The 16935-nt window shown below is 44.9% G+C and overlaps 1 protein-coding gene across 4 annotated transcripts in view; it reads right to left on the minus strand.

Annotated features, from left to right (window-relative positions):
• Positions 1 to 678: 678 nt before the first annotated feature.
• The window catches only part of LOC118517641 (protein jim lovell), a 37032-nt gene continuing 20775 nt past the window's right edge, over positions 679 to 16935 (minus strand). For all 4 annotated transcript variants that reach the window (XM_036063959.1, XM_036063958.1, XM_036063960.1 and 1 more), the window contains one exon: positions 679 to 9391. In XM_036063959.1, coding sequence (XP_035919852.1) covers positions 8673 to 9391 — 719 coding nt within the window. In that variant the 3' untranslated portion in view covers positions 679 to 8672. The remainder of the gene's footprint in view (positions 9392 to 16935) is intronic.

Here is a 16935-nt window from a genome sequence, read left to right on the forward strand (position 1 = left end):
CAAGAAGCTTTATTTTTAGTAGAACGTAATGTTATTCTTCACGAGCAATGCGTATTTACATGGAATTCACAAACAAATCCAGCAAAAAAATAATAATTGAGTCATAGCTGCCTATAGCGTTGAGTGCCCATTATCACACAATGTAGGAATTTTGCGCAAAATGCGTGGAAGAAGATTGGATTTTGAACGTTAATTTGATTAGACAATCAGTCCATATTTCCATACACACAAAAGAGAGCGAGGAATGATTCTGCGACGTTCAAGCAAAAGAGAAAGAGAGAGAGATCATCGAGTGATGACGTCAGAGGCGATGGGCTTTGAAAACTACAGAGCTTTTGATTTCGCCTGTCCTTTGCAACAGCTTTATCTGGGTTGCGGCGAAAACGGGAATTTCAAATAGACAAGATCAGGCCAAAATGGAGATTCAGAATGTAGAGACCGCTAGCTTCTTTTGCAGCGCCACCTACAGGACAGTAGCAATACTAACACAACGACACGTTCTCGGCTTACTTTTCATCATTTGCAAACTGAAAAAACCTTTGTCGGAAGGGACATTTTTTATCCCCTCTTTTCATGAAGTTTGAAACATTTCTATTCAAACTATCATTCGAAGCTGAAACGATTTCAGATCATGAAAAGCAACGATCAAATTCAAAACAAACGCTACACAAATCAGCCTGGTTTTTTGATCAAGACGTTTGGTTTTTTGTATCTTTTTATTTAATTTTCGTTATTGTTTTATAACAGTAAATATCAATTAGTGCCAAATATGATCATTACACTTTGTTTTCACAATTTTGAAGAAATGCTTCCATATGCTTCAGTTTAGCCGCATGCTTTAAATTTGAGTTTTACGTTTAAGTTACTTCCTGTCCCGTGTTCCTCGGTAGTAGCCTGTTTTTTGTTTTGTTTTTACAGTGATCGTTTAGTAGAATGTTTTTTGTTTGGGCTTTGGTGTTCAAGCTCTGTATGCTGCGCTGCTCTACACTCTCGACAGGTTCGTTCGATCGTGTCATTGCAATCGATGCAAGGGATGCAATCCCATCCCAAGGCTCTTCTCGATGACCGGGATGGATCGGAACATAGGAAAACATAATCGCGTCTTAACTGAAAGATAGATTAAGATCCATCCGAAATGTAGAAACACGAGGCTCACTAAACATTTGCTATGCCGGCCGACCTATGCCTGATGCAAATAATTATCGTTTTAGTTTTATGTTTAATTTGTTTACTCCTTTTACAAATGCTATTATCAAACGCATGTGACTGGCTCCCGCATGTTTATTTTTTTGCTTTGTTTTGTTTTGTTTTAGTTTGTTTTGTTTTCTTGCACAACGCGCGCACACACACACACATACACATGGGTTTTTTTGTTTGCTTTTTGTTTTCTTCTCGTATCTCGTAGACAAATTTTGGGGTTAGAGTGTTTGGTTTTTGCTTTCTTACTTTTGCTCTTACACTTTTGCAATCATAATTTTTCGTCTAAACAACAGTGAAGTTAGAAGTTTATTTTCCTAGAGAGAGAGTGTAAGTGTGTGTGTTTTGTATTTTATCCTTACCGCTTCCTTCCTCACTACATCGTCTACGTTTTTTGTTTGGTTTTGTTTGCTTATAAAGAGAATAATACAAGAAAACGTCTCCCTGGCTTGGGCATCCTACGCATCCACATCCACAAGGGGTTTGCTTCAGTTTCATTTTATCATTTTCCAAAGTTTTGTTCCAGACTTGGTTTTTGCTTAGCTTCAAAGTTTTGTTATTTACACAATTGCTAACCGTTTTTGTATGTACGAGCCTAAAAAAAACCCCGAAACTCAAGCGTCTAAGTAGAAGAGAACAAAACACTAAACTCAAAAACGAATCATATCACATTGTATGTTTCAGTTAAAATTAACCATAAAAGTCACCATTAGTCCAACGGCTGGACTGCTGCCCCTTCATACTGACTGGTAAGGTGGTGTATAGAAATATTGACATAAATAGTATTTTGGTTTTTGTTTGCCGGGAACCCCAACGGTGGGGAGGGGGGGAGGAGTGTGGGTGGGTAGACCGTAAAGGGGGTAGCAGTTTTTTTGTCCAGTATTTGTGCTGTTGCTTCTGGTGTCTTGTTCCTGGGTTCATACAGTAAAAATAGAACCTTTGCCGGTGGTGCCTTTGGTGTGGACACGCTGTTTATTAGACTGTATATGTATATGTGTATTAGAGTCTCCCTTCCCTCCCTCTCCCCCACCCCCCTCCCATTGGATATTAGCGCTCGGGGTTTAGTTTTTGTTTGTTGTAAAGATTACATTCGTTAGGTGTAGAAATTGCATTCAATTTCCAGCTGCACAGTTCGTTGCTGCTCGCACACGCGCTCACCTATTTGTTGTTTGCTGATTTGTTGCACTCATAAAACTGCTCAACCCTCCCTCGGAACATTAGTTAATGTATATGAAATTCATTAAATTACCCTGTTTTTTCTTATTCATTTGTTTTTGCTTAAAAACGGTGCGCTGCGTTTACGCGCAATTTACTGTTCTACTCCAATGCGAGTGTGCGTGATCCTTCCGGTGGCGTGTTTACCTACCCTGTCCAGGATAGTGTGGACAGATAATTGTTGCAGAGAAAACAAAAAAAAAAGTTTGAAGTAAAATTGTGTTGAGTGGGTGTTGTGTCCTAGCTAGCTAAAACAGGAAGGCGGCGACACCATGTTCGTTTATCGGATTGTCTATTGTTGTAATGGAAACATGAAAACGATGATCGGAATGGAACAGCGAGTAAAGCTCTACTGTCTTTCGGTGTGCTTGTGTGAGAGGCTCTGAGTAGTTTGGTGTGCCCTGTAATTAACAAACTAGAATATTTGAGGGGTTTAGATCGATATAATGAAATTGTTGAATCGCTTTAGGGAATTTTTCGAATAGTGGAACATTGGAGGTCCGCTGTGGAACTTTGCAATCGTATAATGGAATCTTGTATACAGTGAGCTTGTAACTTTAACTATCAGTTGTGGATTGTCTGCCTACGTTTGATCAAATTCTATTAAACTTTGAAGTAGGACTTGACAAAGTACAGGCCGTCTAACTTGGCTCACCAGCTGATTTTATCCGGCCCACGCAAGAAATCAGTCTATAGTAGATCAAGCTATGAAAGAGATTAGAAGGCCTAAAATCTCTATAATTATACAAGCAACAACACCAGTCTATGGTATGTCTGCTATATGTGAAAGAGGGCCGCAAAGTCTATTGCGTCTATTGTAATTAAGTAATGAAAAACAAACAAAATTATCCATATGGCTCGGTGGTGGAAACTTTGGGGACCATCTTCTATAACTCAATCCAGATCCTGACATAAGCTCAGTGGCAGAGAAATCGCCAGTGGTCTTGGCGGTAAGTGGGGCCTCACCAGTGAGAGATTTCTCCCGTGAGAAGGTTTTACATAGACCTCACTCGGGGCCGAATTGCAACCCCCTCCCTTCTAGGAGGAGGAGATAAATTTGCCACTGCACTCGCTGAAGACATAGACATAATTATTTTGAGGCTTTCCTATGTGACAGTAGCTTACCAAGCAGGGTCGAGCAAGATGCACTAGTCCTCGGGTTGGAGCGATACCCAAAATGAGCAAAAGTCAGTACCGACATCAACATTGATGTTAAGTTCAGACTCGCCCAGCTCCGGCGGGATGGTCGTGTCATGACAAAGACACCGGACGACCCATCCCGTAAAGCCCTTTAAGGCCGTCCACTTGCATCAAGGAGATGCCGTAGGCCCTCCAACGACATTGTTCCGGCAGGACAAGGAGGATTGTTCCAGCAGGACAAGGCAGCGAGTGCGGTTGTTGTGCCTGATAAGTAAATAGGTCCGCATTATACGATTGCAAAAGTCCCACAACAAGCCTACAATATTCCACTCTCCAATCGAAACACTCTCCTAAGTGACAATCCCATTATATAGATCGAAACCCCGTTTAGAGCAGCCTTTTCCTTGTGTTAAGCGAACGTACTTAATCTATCTGTTGTGGCACCGTGTGGGTAGAATCGACTCAACGAAACAAAGTACAAACAATTACAGACACACACTCACGCACACTTAGATTCTTACTTTGAAGACACGCACTGGCGCACGGGTGTGTTGCGCCCGCACGCACGCACGCACGCACGCACATGCTCGCATTAGTGATGCTAGGTTCGAGTTCCAGATTTGTACATATGGTTTACATAATATTTTTATCCTGTTCATGTGTTACGGTTTGTTTGTTTTCACAGTTTTCGTTTGTTGTCACTTGTGTCGCTTGCGTTACTGGTGCGTTTTCACGCGGTTGGTACAACAAGCCCATGTCATTTAGTTGTAATGAACACCAAGGATTCTAGCTGTCCTCTCGTTCGCTCTCTCGCGCGCGCTCTCTCTCTCTCTCTCTCTCTCTCTCTCTTTTGCTTCTGTCATTCTTCGTATACTATTCACTAGTAAGAATGACACTAGAAACACAAGTGTGATAAAAGATAAGTTTGATTAGCCATTTTGTTAATCGCTATTGTACCTTCGCTAGGCTGCTTCTTCATCGTCTAGCTATATAAATGTCCCACACACCGTTCAGATCCCGATCGGCATCGGATCTCTTTAAACGCTCTTAGTATAGCTCTTAGTATAGTATATGTATATATATAGATCCGTATGTTTCTCATACACTTTGCTACGATGATACGTAGCAGCGCACATGGTTTTGTAGCATTTTAAATTTGTACATTAACTTTTTACAAATGTATTTTGTGCGTGATCTAGTTTCTCGTTCACAATTTTTTTTGTTGTTTTTGTCCAATAGTTCTACGCCTACGAGTTCTACCGTACCATTTTGACACCTTTTTGCTTTATTTATACTATTGACACCACCATTCAACAGAACTGTAGCTAAATTGTGGTTTTGGTGATGCGATCGGATATCCAAGCCCTGTCTCACACACGTCTCAGTGTTCTGTTGCTCCAAGAAGCGTTGCCTGCTGCCTGCAGGCTTAACTCAACGCAATGGTTCGAATTCTGTGTACTTGTTGTCTGTGGGGCAGTCTTTGCTTGCGCAGTTTCACATTTCCATTCGTGCTCGTCCTGCCTTTGGTTCCTTTACCTACTCACGTCAACTACTAGCACATTATGAACATGATTTGCTTGCCCTTCTGGTAGCCCTCGGCAAACACTAATAATCCTCCATTAGGGGCTTTTCGTGTCTTTTTGTTGCTGTTGTAAAATACTCATCGCTCTCTCCCTCTCTCTTTCAATGTCTCTCTCGCTAGCTCACCTAGTCCCTACACCCCTTGCGGCGTTCACTATTGGTGTGTTGTATAAAAATATTTGTAAAAATCGTTAATCTGCTTCACGTAGTTTGATGATCGATTTTTGGCTCGATTGATCCTGGTACCTGTTGTGTTATGCTTTGTTTGTAAAAATTGCAATGTATAAATTAGCTCACTTTAACTCAGCTATGGATTATTTGCAACTGTTTCTAACAGTGTTGGCGCTATCTTGTAAATAATAAACAAAACTAAAAAGGCGGAATATATCAATTCCAGCTGACGAATTGCCCGCTCGCTGGATCGCACCCACCACGTGGAAGGAAACCGGCACTCTGCCGGGGCTGCCGGATGCTTTGGTATACGTGTATCGGCGAGCGGGGGCATCTTTGCTGAGAGCCAGGAATCAGTGTTGGTTGGTTTGTTTTGGTTTGCTTCGTTGGCTTACTTGTTAATATTTGTTCTTTTCTTCTCTTCAACAAATAACTGTTGTCAGTTTTATTGTATATGTATATTGATTGAGGAACTATTGGTTGTGGTTGTTTGCTTGCGTTGCGTTTTTTTCTTCTTCTAATATGTTGCCTGCCCTTTCCGTCTGCTGTTTATCTGTTATATCTATTGCATGCTAGTTTTGTCAGGTCAACCGATTCACGTGCGCCAACCGACGCACATTCAATATTGCACAAAGACTGTCGAAACGTAACGTGTGTGTTTGTGTTTGTGGTTCGAAGCTGTGCACAAAAGTGCAGCTCGAAGTTTTACTCTATTGTTAACAAAAAAGCTTGGTTCGTCTCGTCTCGCCCCGAACCAGAAACGACGCGATGATGCTTGCAATAGAAAACCTTTAAATAAGCAGCAATTATAAGGGGTTCGAATCATGTAAGGAAAGCTTTGGCATCACTCGGTGGAATATTTCAGCTGAATGGTGGAATATTGCAAGTCTGTGGTGGAAAGCTGCATTCATACAATGGAATGTTGCATTCAGTTAGGGGAGACTTGCAACGCGATCATGGAGCTTTGTAATCAGTTGTGCAACCAAACATGGTCAATCGATTTGCAAACATCCCCTAACTGGATGCTAACAATCCACTGTATGATTACAGCATTCCGTAAAGTGATTGCAATATTTCACTATTCACTTCCAACATTTTACCGAGTGCTTCAAACGATCGCTTATATGATTCGAAACCCCGTACGATCGCGATCTCTTCTCCCATCGCGGGGGATAGTTTATGTGTAACATGGTTGGGTGTGTTTGTGGAAACAGTTTAACGTTTGATAATAATGCATCAGATTGCTTTCCTGGGTTTCTTGCGGTGTAACAAAAAAAAAAGCACAATGAATGAAGAAAATGTGATAACAATAACTAAAACAACGAAAAACCACAAAACAAAACGGAAACTGTGGACATAATTTGGTGTGATGCAGTTCAGTCTTATACCATGCCAATTTCGAGTGCGAATTGGCTCCTCGCAGGTGTTTGTGTGTGTGTGTGAGTGTGGATTTTGGATAAGATCTCCACGTCGTTCATTTATTCTAAGTACATGCTCCCTAGCACTGAAACGGAAAGAATAGAAAATATAATAAAAACATTAAGACTGATCAACCAATCAAACAGAAGATCGAACACACAAAAAACAAAAACAAAACCAAACTAAAGAGAGGGTGTAATTACTAGTTTAATAATATCTGCTTTATTAATACTGTATTGTTCATCTGGTTTTTACTTAGCTCTTCTTTGAAGTTACGCCTTGCCTTGCTTTCGATGTGTGGTCGCCTGCTTTCGTGCTAGTACCGTTCGTTTTGCCACAAAACTGTAAAAGGTAAATTATACAGCTACGAAAACGCGTTTCATTCGTACAACTTAATAGGAATCAGGAAAGAAATCAGGAAGCAACGTCGTTTGTCGTAACTAAAAATCATCACGTGTTTCATCGAACAAACAAAACAAAAAGAAAACACTAAAAAGCAATAAGATAAAATAGACGGAATCGGATCGTACGCGATCGCATACATAATGTACGTAAAAATATATATGTATATATAACTCGCTCTAGCAGGAAAAATAAGGCCCAAATTACTAAATAAATTGCATTCACAATTGCATTCATCGTGGTGATGACTTACTCGCTAACCAAGATCTGCTGCTGCTGCTGCTGCTGCTGCTGGTGTTTATATAAATAATAAAAAATATGAATAATATCGTAATAAATCTGCTCATTAAACACTAACAAAACAAAGTTTATAACGGAGAGTCTCGCAATGGAAACTGTGCACGATCGCGATTCATTGATGATGATGATCGGTTGTGTGATCTGGGTGTGTTTGTGTGGCTGGTTGCTAGTAGTAGTACGGTACACCGGCGCACGTGTACATGGTTGGTTCTATTGATTCTTTGAGTTTAAAACTTACACAAAAACTTAAGATTACTCGTTCTCGGAAGCACGCATTTTCAACTGTCTGTCTGTGTGTGTGTTTGTTTGTTTGTGATGTACAACCTCGCCTCACAATCTCGTTGCAATGTCCTTTTCTTCGTTCGTTTCATTGTTTGATTTTCTTGTGGAATCATTTGACACGTGGTCCGCCCCCAAACAGGACGCAGTAGCTGCAGTTCGACTGGTTTGGCTGGCGTCGCGAATTTGCGGATGGAAATGTGTTACCGCGGTGTGTAACACATAGCTTAACGAAAGTTGTAAATAGCCCGACCCGACCCGCCTTTGCTGTACACATTGAACTAAGACGCCGTAAGGCTGCAAAATTAAGTACCTTTCGGTAACACATTAAATAGATGTTAGTTAAAAAAAATCCTCGTCGCTGCAATCGCCCATTTTGCAGTTGTGCACGCTTTCTTTTCGTTGCGCAATGACCAGTCTTAGATTCTAGCCGACTATGTAGGCATATGTTTTTGTTCAGGTTTGTATCGTTAAGATATTGCCACAGAGTACGTCCCTTCTTCAGTGCAATCCGAACAAAAGGGGGTAAGAATTTTACTAACACATATTCACTACTATAATATTGCTTCAACTAAACACCATCCATCCAAAAAGCATCTGCGTCGTATGCCTTCGACAGTCCCGGAGAGGGCCTTGTTGGACATTGCTGGACATCTTTCGCTCCACTTTTGAACTCCTCCTCGAACGCTAATTGCTTTCCTTCCAACAGATCGGCACGTGTGTACGATCTGTTTTGGTTCCTGCTCTCGATCGTATGATCTTCACTATTGCAGCAATTTGGAAGATGGAGCGTAGAAAATTATGCTAAAAATGGTGACAAACAACAGCTAGAAGAAGGATGAAACAGCTAGCCTTCGATCCGATTCGGGCAAGCCTCCGTTTGGCGTTGGGGTCTCACTCGCTCTCTCGCTCTCTCGCTCTCTCTAGGCGTGGGCTTGCGTATGGAGTGTGCTAACGAATCTTAAATATTAGTCCTGCCCGTTCTGTTGGTATATCTCCCGCCGGCTGTCCGCTAGCTGCTCCGACGACGGCCGATTAAGCGCCAACGGTTGTGGGAAATCATCGTCCAGCGATTGTTTCGACCGATCGCTCTTGCAGTCCTCATCCACGGACATCGGTAGCGTGTGCGGTGGGTGTCGTTCCGGTGGTAGCAGGTTCAGCATGCTCAGCGGCAGCCCCGGAAATCCGCCCGGGAAGTCTGGATAAAACCCACCGGGGAACGGGTTGAACAGTGGATTCGGGCTGGACAGGAGGTCCGGTTCCGAGGATGCGGATCGTGGTCCACCATTTCCTGGACCACCGCCACCTCCACCACCACCACCACCACCGTTCGGTCCACCGTTACCGTCTCGTCCCGTCCCACTGCCCGAATGGTGGCTGTGATGCAGGTCCGAGTCTTTGCCCTCCTTCTTGTCTTTGTTGCTATTGCTAACGCCCATCTGCAGCAGCTCGATCGGTGGCCCGCTTATGCAGTCCTTCCGGAGCTGTTCGAGCTTCAGGCTTTTGCCGTACTTGCCCCGCACGTACATCAGTAGCGAGTTGTACGGGATGCCGAAGATGCGTGACGCTTGACTCGTGGTCATCTTCTTGTTCCACACATGCTGCAGCGCTTCGGTTAGCTCGGCGTTCGTCCATGATCGGGGTGGTCCTCCGCGTGGTGCCGAATGTTGTCCTTTTGGTCGGTTCACTGGAAGTAGACAAGAGAAGCAGATTTTAGGGTTTGTAGTCAGATTGTAGTGCCACATGGAAGTGAAAGGAGAAAGGCCGATCGCGAAAGATGTGATGATCACTGCTGCCGTAGCTTCGATTGTGTGCTTCTGTTGTTTAAAAAGCCAGTGATTGGGAAATCGTGACTCTCGGTGTGGAACATCCACAGTCATTGGCGCTTGCCGACGGTGGTTTGTTTGATGTGAGCTGGACGCTGAGATTGAGAGGCGTACCCGACACATTCGGGGCAGTTATCCATTTGTCCAATTACAGAAACAAGTATCCCGTCCGTTTCGATCAATTAATTATCGTCGAAATCGGTCGTCCCCCGTGCTGGTACGCAACACCTGGTACGACCGATGTGTCACTTGCTTGGCGGCCATAGGTGAGCCCGAACCGAGCGGGGTTTGTGTCGTAGGCCGAAGTGTTGTTGCCTCAAACACACTACACACGTTTGTGTGATGCCGACGGTGATGATCTTCTTCCCAATCTGTTCCAAACACCGATAGCCGGGTGTTCTTGCAATACGCGCACGAAAGACTGGGGTCCCACCCGCCGATTTTCGCCGACTCATCATGACCTGTCCACTTTTTGTGGGGGCACTGCTCGATCGCTGCTATATTTCGCTATCCCGACCGGCTCCAAAACTATCCGTTTAACCGTGTTTAGTTTTCATCAATATGATTCGTGCGGTAGGCTTTGTGTGGCTGTAACATTTCACGAACCGCCGGCCGGAATACCATTGATGAAGCACAGGTTTGCTGGCAGTCGTAGTGCAGTATGATGATTTGGAATGATTGCAGCGGGCGGGATCATGCGTCTTGTTAGCGCTGTGGTTCCAGCCGCAACGCAAACGCAAATTGAACATTTGCCCACCAATCTCAAACCCCCCCGAAGGATGGGTATATGTGTGAAAGGTGAAATGTATTATTATTTTATTGCTACAGTCAGCGTGATCGTGCAACTCAACCGAAAAGAAAAGAAAAAAAGCGAGCAGACGACTAGCCCGCTTTTCACATCAACCTCGGATACCATTTTTTTGGGATAGAAGAATTGGAGCTCTTCTTGCTATTTTGCTCACCAATGCAACCTCCCCCTGTTATCCCTTCGAGCGCGTATGTATAGAAATTGATCTACGTGATATTTATTATACAAACAAGCCACACATTGATAGACTTGATCGCCATTCTTCGCGCCGCGGTGGGAATGATCGTTATCATGGTTACAGATTCTTTACACTGTTTAATTGAATTGAATTGAAAGTTTTGTGAAAAACTCGGCCCGGGTAAACTGGGGCTCATACGAAACTGGGGCCCGATATTTCGTGCGTTAGGTCCCTCCGCAACACTCGGTACGAAACACAGTGTGTGTGTGTATGTGTGTTTGGGACAGCGGCAGCGTTTTGGGTGCAAACTAACGAGATATGTTCATTTCGAAGCAATTGCATGAGCGTCCTCGGACTGGAGAGCGCACTGGCGAATTGTGTACTGACAGGCTTCGAACAGCAAAGTCGTGACCTGGCACACTCGGCCAGCTCCTCGAGTCACACCGTATGCGGTGCCGTGCATGTACGATTGAGACTCGACGTACCGGATATGAATCTTGAAACCGGTGACTTTCAAAAGCGCACCTTTAATTCAATTCGGGGTGCCGAGGTGAGAAAACTCACGTCTTGATCGGTCTCCAGCGCGCTTCAAACTGTCGGCATCTTTTAGATTGGCCGGCCGCGTCTGGATGCTGCTCTGGAAATCATCTTCAACACGGTTCCAGATTGAGGCCCGGCCTTTGTGACGTACAACACATGACCACGTGTGTGTATCGTAAATTTGGAAATTGTATTACTCTACAATAGCCGGAAACTCCACCAGCAACACGAAAATGAGAGAAGCAACAGTTCAATACGTTAAGCCGAATATCAAAAACATTGTTTACCAACTGTTTTTTTATTGCTAAAGTGCAAGCAGAAAGCAAGTGTTTTTGTGTAGCTACAGGGAATAAAAAAGTTTGGAGTAAACTCTTCGTCAACGTGACCATGCTGATGTGCTGGTGTCTTTTTTTGTAGCTGGCTGTCTCATACATGATGGTATCCTGCACTCCATAAAACCGAAACCGAAGCTGCCGGCAACAAGTACGATCGGATGGCGTGGAGGAGCTTTTTTATCGCATTTCAGACACTTCCGCTTCTCAGTCAGGCAGGAAAAAGCCAAGTGATTACTTCTGCTGAGTTCTTTTTTTCGGTGCTCGTACTTCAGCAACCGTGTGAACCGCAGGATCAATTGAAAGTCCTTCATTTTCAATTTGTATTTGCCGTCCGAAGCTGGCACGATGTGATGATTTCGGTGTGCGATAAAATCCTTTCGCTTCGGTGCCACCTTTTTTTGCGCTAGCTGCGATGCACTGCTTGCCCCATTGCCTATTGACCATTACCGGGAAGCTAGTGGGATGTAGCTTGGCTAGTGGGATGTGGCTACAGTCCTACAATTTCGAGTACTGCCGCTGAAAGAATAAATTGCGATCAATTATTTCGCGTGAGTGTAAGGACTATTTGGCGTACTTAGGCTTTTTACGCTTCAAAAACACGAGCCGGCTGTAGGATGGCTTCTTGTGTTCAATCACATCAAAAGTATCGGCCTAACTGATCCGAGTGATGTCGCTGCTCGAATTATTGTATTCCTTACACGGTAGCCGCATTATACAGTTAGCGCGCAAAATTGGTTTAATTCAGCCGTTAATCATCATGGCGCATTGATGTCGAATTTAGCCGTTTACCGAACATCAATAGACCGCGGACCTCACAGTACTCAGGCCCAGCCACCAGGCTGGATCTCCATTTCTTCCGTGCTCACAGCGCACGGTACCGATGTGCTTGAAGTTGATTCGGTGGAGATGTCTAAATATGCAATTAATCGAATTGATTGAAGGAAGAGAGAAATTGATTGAATACAACAGCAAAAAACCGGGGGGGGGGGGGGGGGGGGAAATAAAAGAAACTTACACGGTCAAGAAAAAAAAAACGAGGGAGGAAGGTATCGACGAAACGTAAGCAACACGCAGCAAACACGCTTGGTGTTAATCGGACCCCAAAACCCTAGCGTCCAGCGTCCGGCTCGCGGAAGGCGCGGAGAGTGTTCAAATGGAACGCCGGCAAAAAAACGGTAGTCGACGGTGTCTTGAGAAACAGTAGGTGAGAATAAAGGCAAAAGGCGTTCTTTTAGCTGGACAATGGCCAGGAAGGTAAGGTGTATTATTATCTTCTCTGTGGTCCATTGCTCTTTCTCGTTCTGGAACTCCCGTGCAACAGTCGCGGGCTTGGAACTAGCGAGGAGGGAAAGCCTATTGCGACGCCGGGTGTCTACAGGCGCCACACTCTGTGGCTTAAATTCTGACGCTAGTGCAGCAGCAACTCCTAAGCAAGATCGTGCTTCGATCGTGTCTGCAGATTTGTGGCTTGCTTATGGGAAAGTTGTGCGTTCAGTTAGGTAGCTTAAGTGAGTCTCCGTCAATTGATTGGCGTATCAACGAACGCTAAGCCCGGTGGCGGAAAGAATATATGGGTACTGTTAGATTCATCCTGTGGTTTTGAGGGTGGTTTACCGAGCTAAAGCTCCCGGAACCACGCAACCGGTAAACGTTTCCGGAACGGGGCTAAGAAGCGCACCCACAGCCAACCATCGCTACCATATGACGTTTCAACGCATATGATCGAATCGATCGGCAAGACGAATTAGCGAATAATGCGCATTAGCCACGCATTCCTCGTAACAGGTAATTGGCACATGATGAGCGAACCCCAGTCGGGAGGCTAAGCTCTTGGCTAAGCGTCTTTCCGTGCTTTCATTTGACATCGTGTAACTGAGAATCGATCTTCTCGGCTATTGCTAGAACATGTCGGAATGGTGGCCACAAAAACCCACCAACTACACTTGTCTTTGCAGTTAGATCGGCCCCAGGTCTCGAGGGGTTGCCTCAAGCCATCCTCCACCCAATCGAGCGGTCAAACGTGTTTCGTTCAATAGAGTCATTACGATCTACCGCTCCTTTTTTTGCTGTTTTGTGCTCTTCTACTTCGATACAATCATTCAATTACTCAATTTTCTTCCGAAAAGATCACCGCGATCCCTACGAACCACGGGCCGTTTTGGCATGGCGAATGCATGCATATTTAGCGCCCCGAAGGCAAACCGAGCAGGCGTCCTTTTTACTCAAATACAATCAGTTTTGACCCATAGCGAAGCCCGGCTGGAAAAGGGCACGTTCGTTTGAACAATTTTCAAATTAAGGATAGTTCAGGTCGCCGTTAACATATCGGCGCACCGCGTAATGATAGTCATTTCGTACACATTTATTCTGCATATGCGCTGCACTTTATGGCCCTGCCAATATCTGCTGTCGTCGTCCGCCCCGAACCCGCGGTCGTCTTCGCGGATTCTGCCCAAAACACCTCAATTACCTTCCCACCCACCAATAGGAGGATTGTCAGCAGCCAAACTCGGTGTGTGGAGCTGGGAGTCTACAAAAAAAAAAAAAAAACCCGGTGTGTCTTCGAACAATTGGTACAGCAACGCCATCGGCATACGGGACTGATTGATGATTTATCTTGATCGTTTGCGATGGCGGTTATCTATGGGTTTGTTTTTGCTTCAATTTTTGCCTGGTGCTCCAACGCCGTTCTCCACGGAGCCTCTAGGACGGGGTAATGTGCAGGGAGAGCAAAGGCACACTATGGCACTTTTATTTATTTGCTTACAGCAAATTGCAGCGAATTGTGCAAGTGAGGCTGTGTGGTGTGTGTTGCTTCTACCCTTTTAGCATAACAGCGATGAAAAAAAGACGCGGTTCGATGAAAAAGGTCGATAGTACGGCAGCTCGGCTGCGTAGTGGCATGCAGCCAAAACGGAATCGCCCCGATATCGATCCACATCCTGGCATCGCTCGACTGATGGGTGGCCCCTTGTTCAGTGGGCTTTGCCTGCCGTTGCCTGCCGATGCGCCCGGAGAGAAGGGAATCTCCCAACAGCAAGATGGGAGCGAAGAAGCAGAAGAAGTGAAAACGAACGGCAAATAGAAACAATGCAACCGAGGGAGGTTTCTGGCGGCATTTACTAGTCTTTGCTGTGGTTGTAGGGCTGTAGCATCTATTCTTTCGTCATTATTTGCATATAAAGCTTATCCTCGGTGCAGATCAATTGCACAGCTGGAATCACGATGATTAAAGGCGCCACTTTCTAGTGCAAAAAGCTTGCGGACGGGATGTTGTAAAGTGTTGAAACAGATATACCAAGAATGGAGAGGCTCATAGAAGTTCATTATAATTTGCGATTTAATTTAGTGGGTAACATTTAAGTGGAAGCTGGGGAAGAAGTTTTCAAGTTGAGGATTTTGTTTGTGCCGTAGCAAGATTTATTTTAAATCAAATAACTCAAAACCAAATGTGTGGGAGAGATCTGATTTGAATTGCACTCCAGCTCCAGCAAACCTCGGAAAAAAACACACCAACATTCTAGAGACAACCCGGGCAACGGAACGAGACATTCGGCCACAGCAAGGTAAGAAAAATGTCGCTTCTTCCATCTATCCTTCTAGCATCGTCCCATCATGACATGCGGGAGGTTTTTCCGAACAACACGTGGTGAAAGTTTTGCTACGAAACGCCATCACCCCCCCAACGTACGGCGTACGGCGTAAGAGAGCCAACGGCAACAGTTTCGCTCGGAAGGTCCCGTGTCCTATCCCGTACTAGCTAGCAGCTCCTGTTCGTATGTTAAAAAGAAGAACAAAATGATACCCATAATGTCCCTTTGATCACATGCAAAGCGTGTATGAAATCGGTTCAAAAGTTACGCCCCCTATTACTTCTGGTGGACTTGCCCCAAGGGCAGAAAGTGAACTTCTATCCATCGAAATGTGCTAGAGCCGAGTCCGAGGGTTTGAGTGCGATTTTGTTTTGTGGCCCAAGTAAGAGTTGAAACGACGAAAGTTCATGTGACGCTACTCGTTTACGGTTAACTCTTTTGCATTTGCATGAGCTCTGATGCTCTTGAAGTTGTAATTAAGAGGTCGGGCGAGTGTAAAGACAGTAATGTCTGGTGACTATTGGGTGATGCTCCCGATTTAAGGTAAGAAAATTTCTTTAAACATATAAGAGCAAATAACTGTTCTTAAGCGAACAGAAATACACTGCATCATGGTTCTAAAAATAACGTCGAAGAATTTTTGATACCTCTTGGCCCTCCCCAGGACCAAAAGCTCTTTGACCTATCTTACCCCAAAATCACACCCCAGCATAGCTGGCGTAGCGATCATACCCCACCATGAATCAAACGACGATCACGATTCCGGGATGCGAGTAAACCAGTTTACGCTGGCCAACACACAGGGCCAGCTTTCCAAAACACTAACACGACAGTCAAGCCATTCTCCCCTGCTTGCGATCGCTTTATTTCGCGCCAAAAACAATCGAAGCTCGGAAGCTTTGATCTTCTAGTACCGCACCCCAAAAACCCACTGGGCCGGCAAACACCAAACGCAATACTCGAAAACCGCGGTTTGGATCAAATTGTTTCAAGAATGTGCGAGACCAATAACGGTGACGCACAGCACACGCAGCACCACTAGTGAGGCGGCAGCGATGTACTTCTCTAATCACGGGATATGGATGATCTATGCGGTAGGAATCTTGTCGAAAGTTAACCCGTCCCCGTTTGTCCGCCCTTTTGCCTGCCGCCCATCTGTTCCCAGGCTGGACTTTGAGGTCTGAGTGTGGTCCTGCCCGCAATCGGACGTTCTTTCTCTCTCTCTTTCGCGTGCACAGTGCGCTTTCGTCAAATTGATGCGGCGAGGATTATCGCCGGCAGAACAGATTACGGCCGCCTGATGGGTCCCCGGCGGTCGGGTAGGTTTCCGTTTGGAAGTATGATGATTAATAATTTCCCACATTGTCATGTCATTTCATTTGAATCATTTATCTCTTTCTACTGTCGTGAACTTTCCGTCCTCTTTTCACCGCGCGATAGGTATTTGATACACATTCTATCATCATCATCATCATCATCGAGCCCGTCTTCGGCACTGCCATCACGGGCGGTATGGTGTCTTGGGCCGCTGGATAACCAAACGAACGCCCGTAAGAAGAGACACACAGTTTACGCGATCACACAATCGACCATTTATCCAGTTTGTATACACTCCCGTACTTCTTTGAAGCAGGCTCCCGACAACATCTCCGTGCGGCAAGGTTAATTCACCATCACGTATGGTAAAGTTCACCGTCCCCACAACACATCATGCATCACCCGTATCACCCGTTGAGGTGTGGTTTGTTGTTTTTTGGGTGATTCGCTTCACTTCGTATTCTGCCAGTCAAAATATGGATAAATATATTGTGAAAGTTTTCTGGTGCATGCTATCAACGCGCCCGATACGATAAAGCTACGGCAGCCTTACATTTGATGATCATAACTCTCCTAACCTAATCAGCTGCACGGTGTACGGACGGGGGCTGCCTCCCGAAGCCGATAACGATTG

The sequence above is a fragment of the Anopheles stephensi genome, chromosome 2, assembly GCF_013141755.1.
Source record: "Anopheles stephensi strain Indian chromosome 2, UCI_ANSTEP_V1.0, whole genome shotgun sequence".
Lineage (NCBI taxonomy): Eukaryota > Metazoa > Arthropoda > Insecta > Diptera > Culicidae > Anopheles > Anopheles stephensi.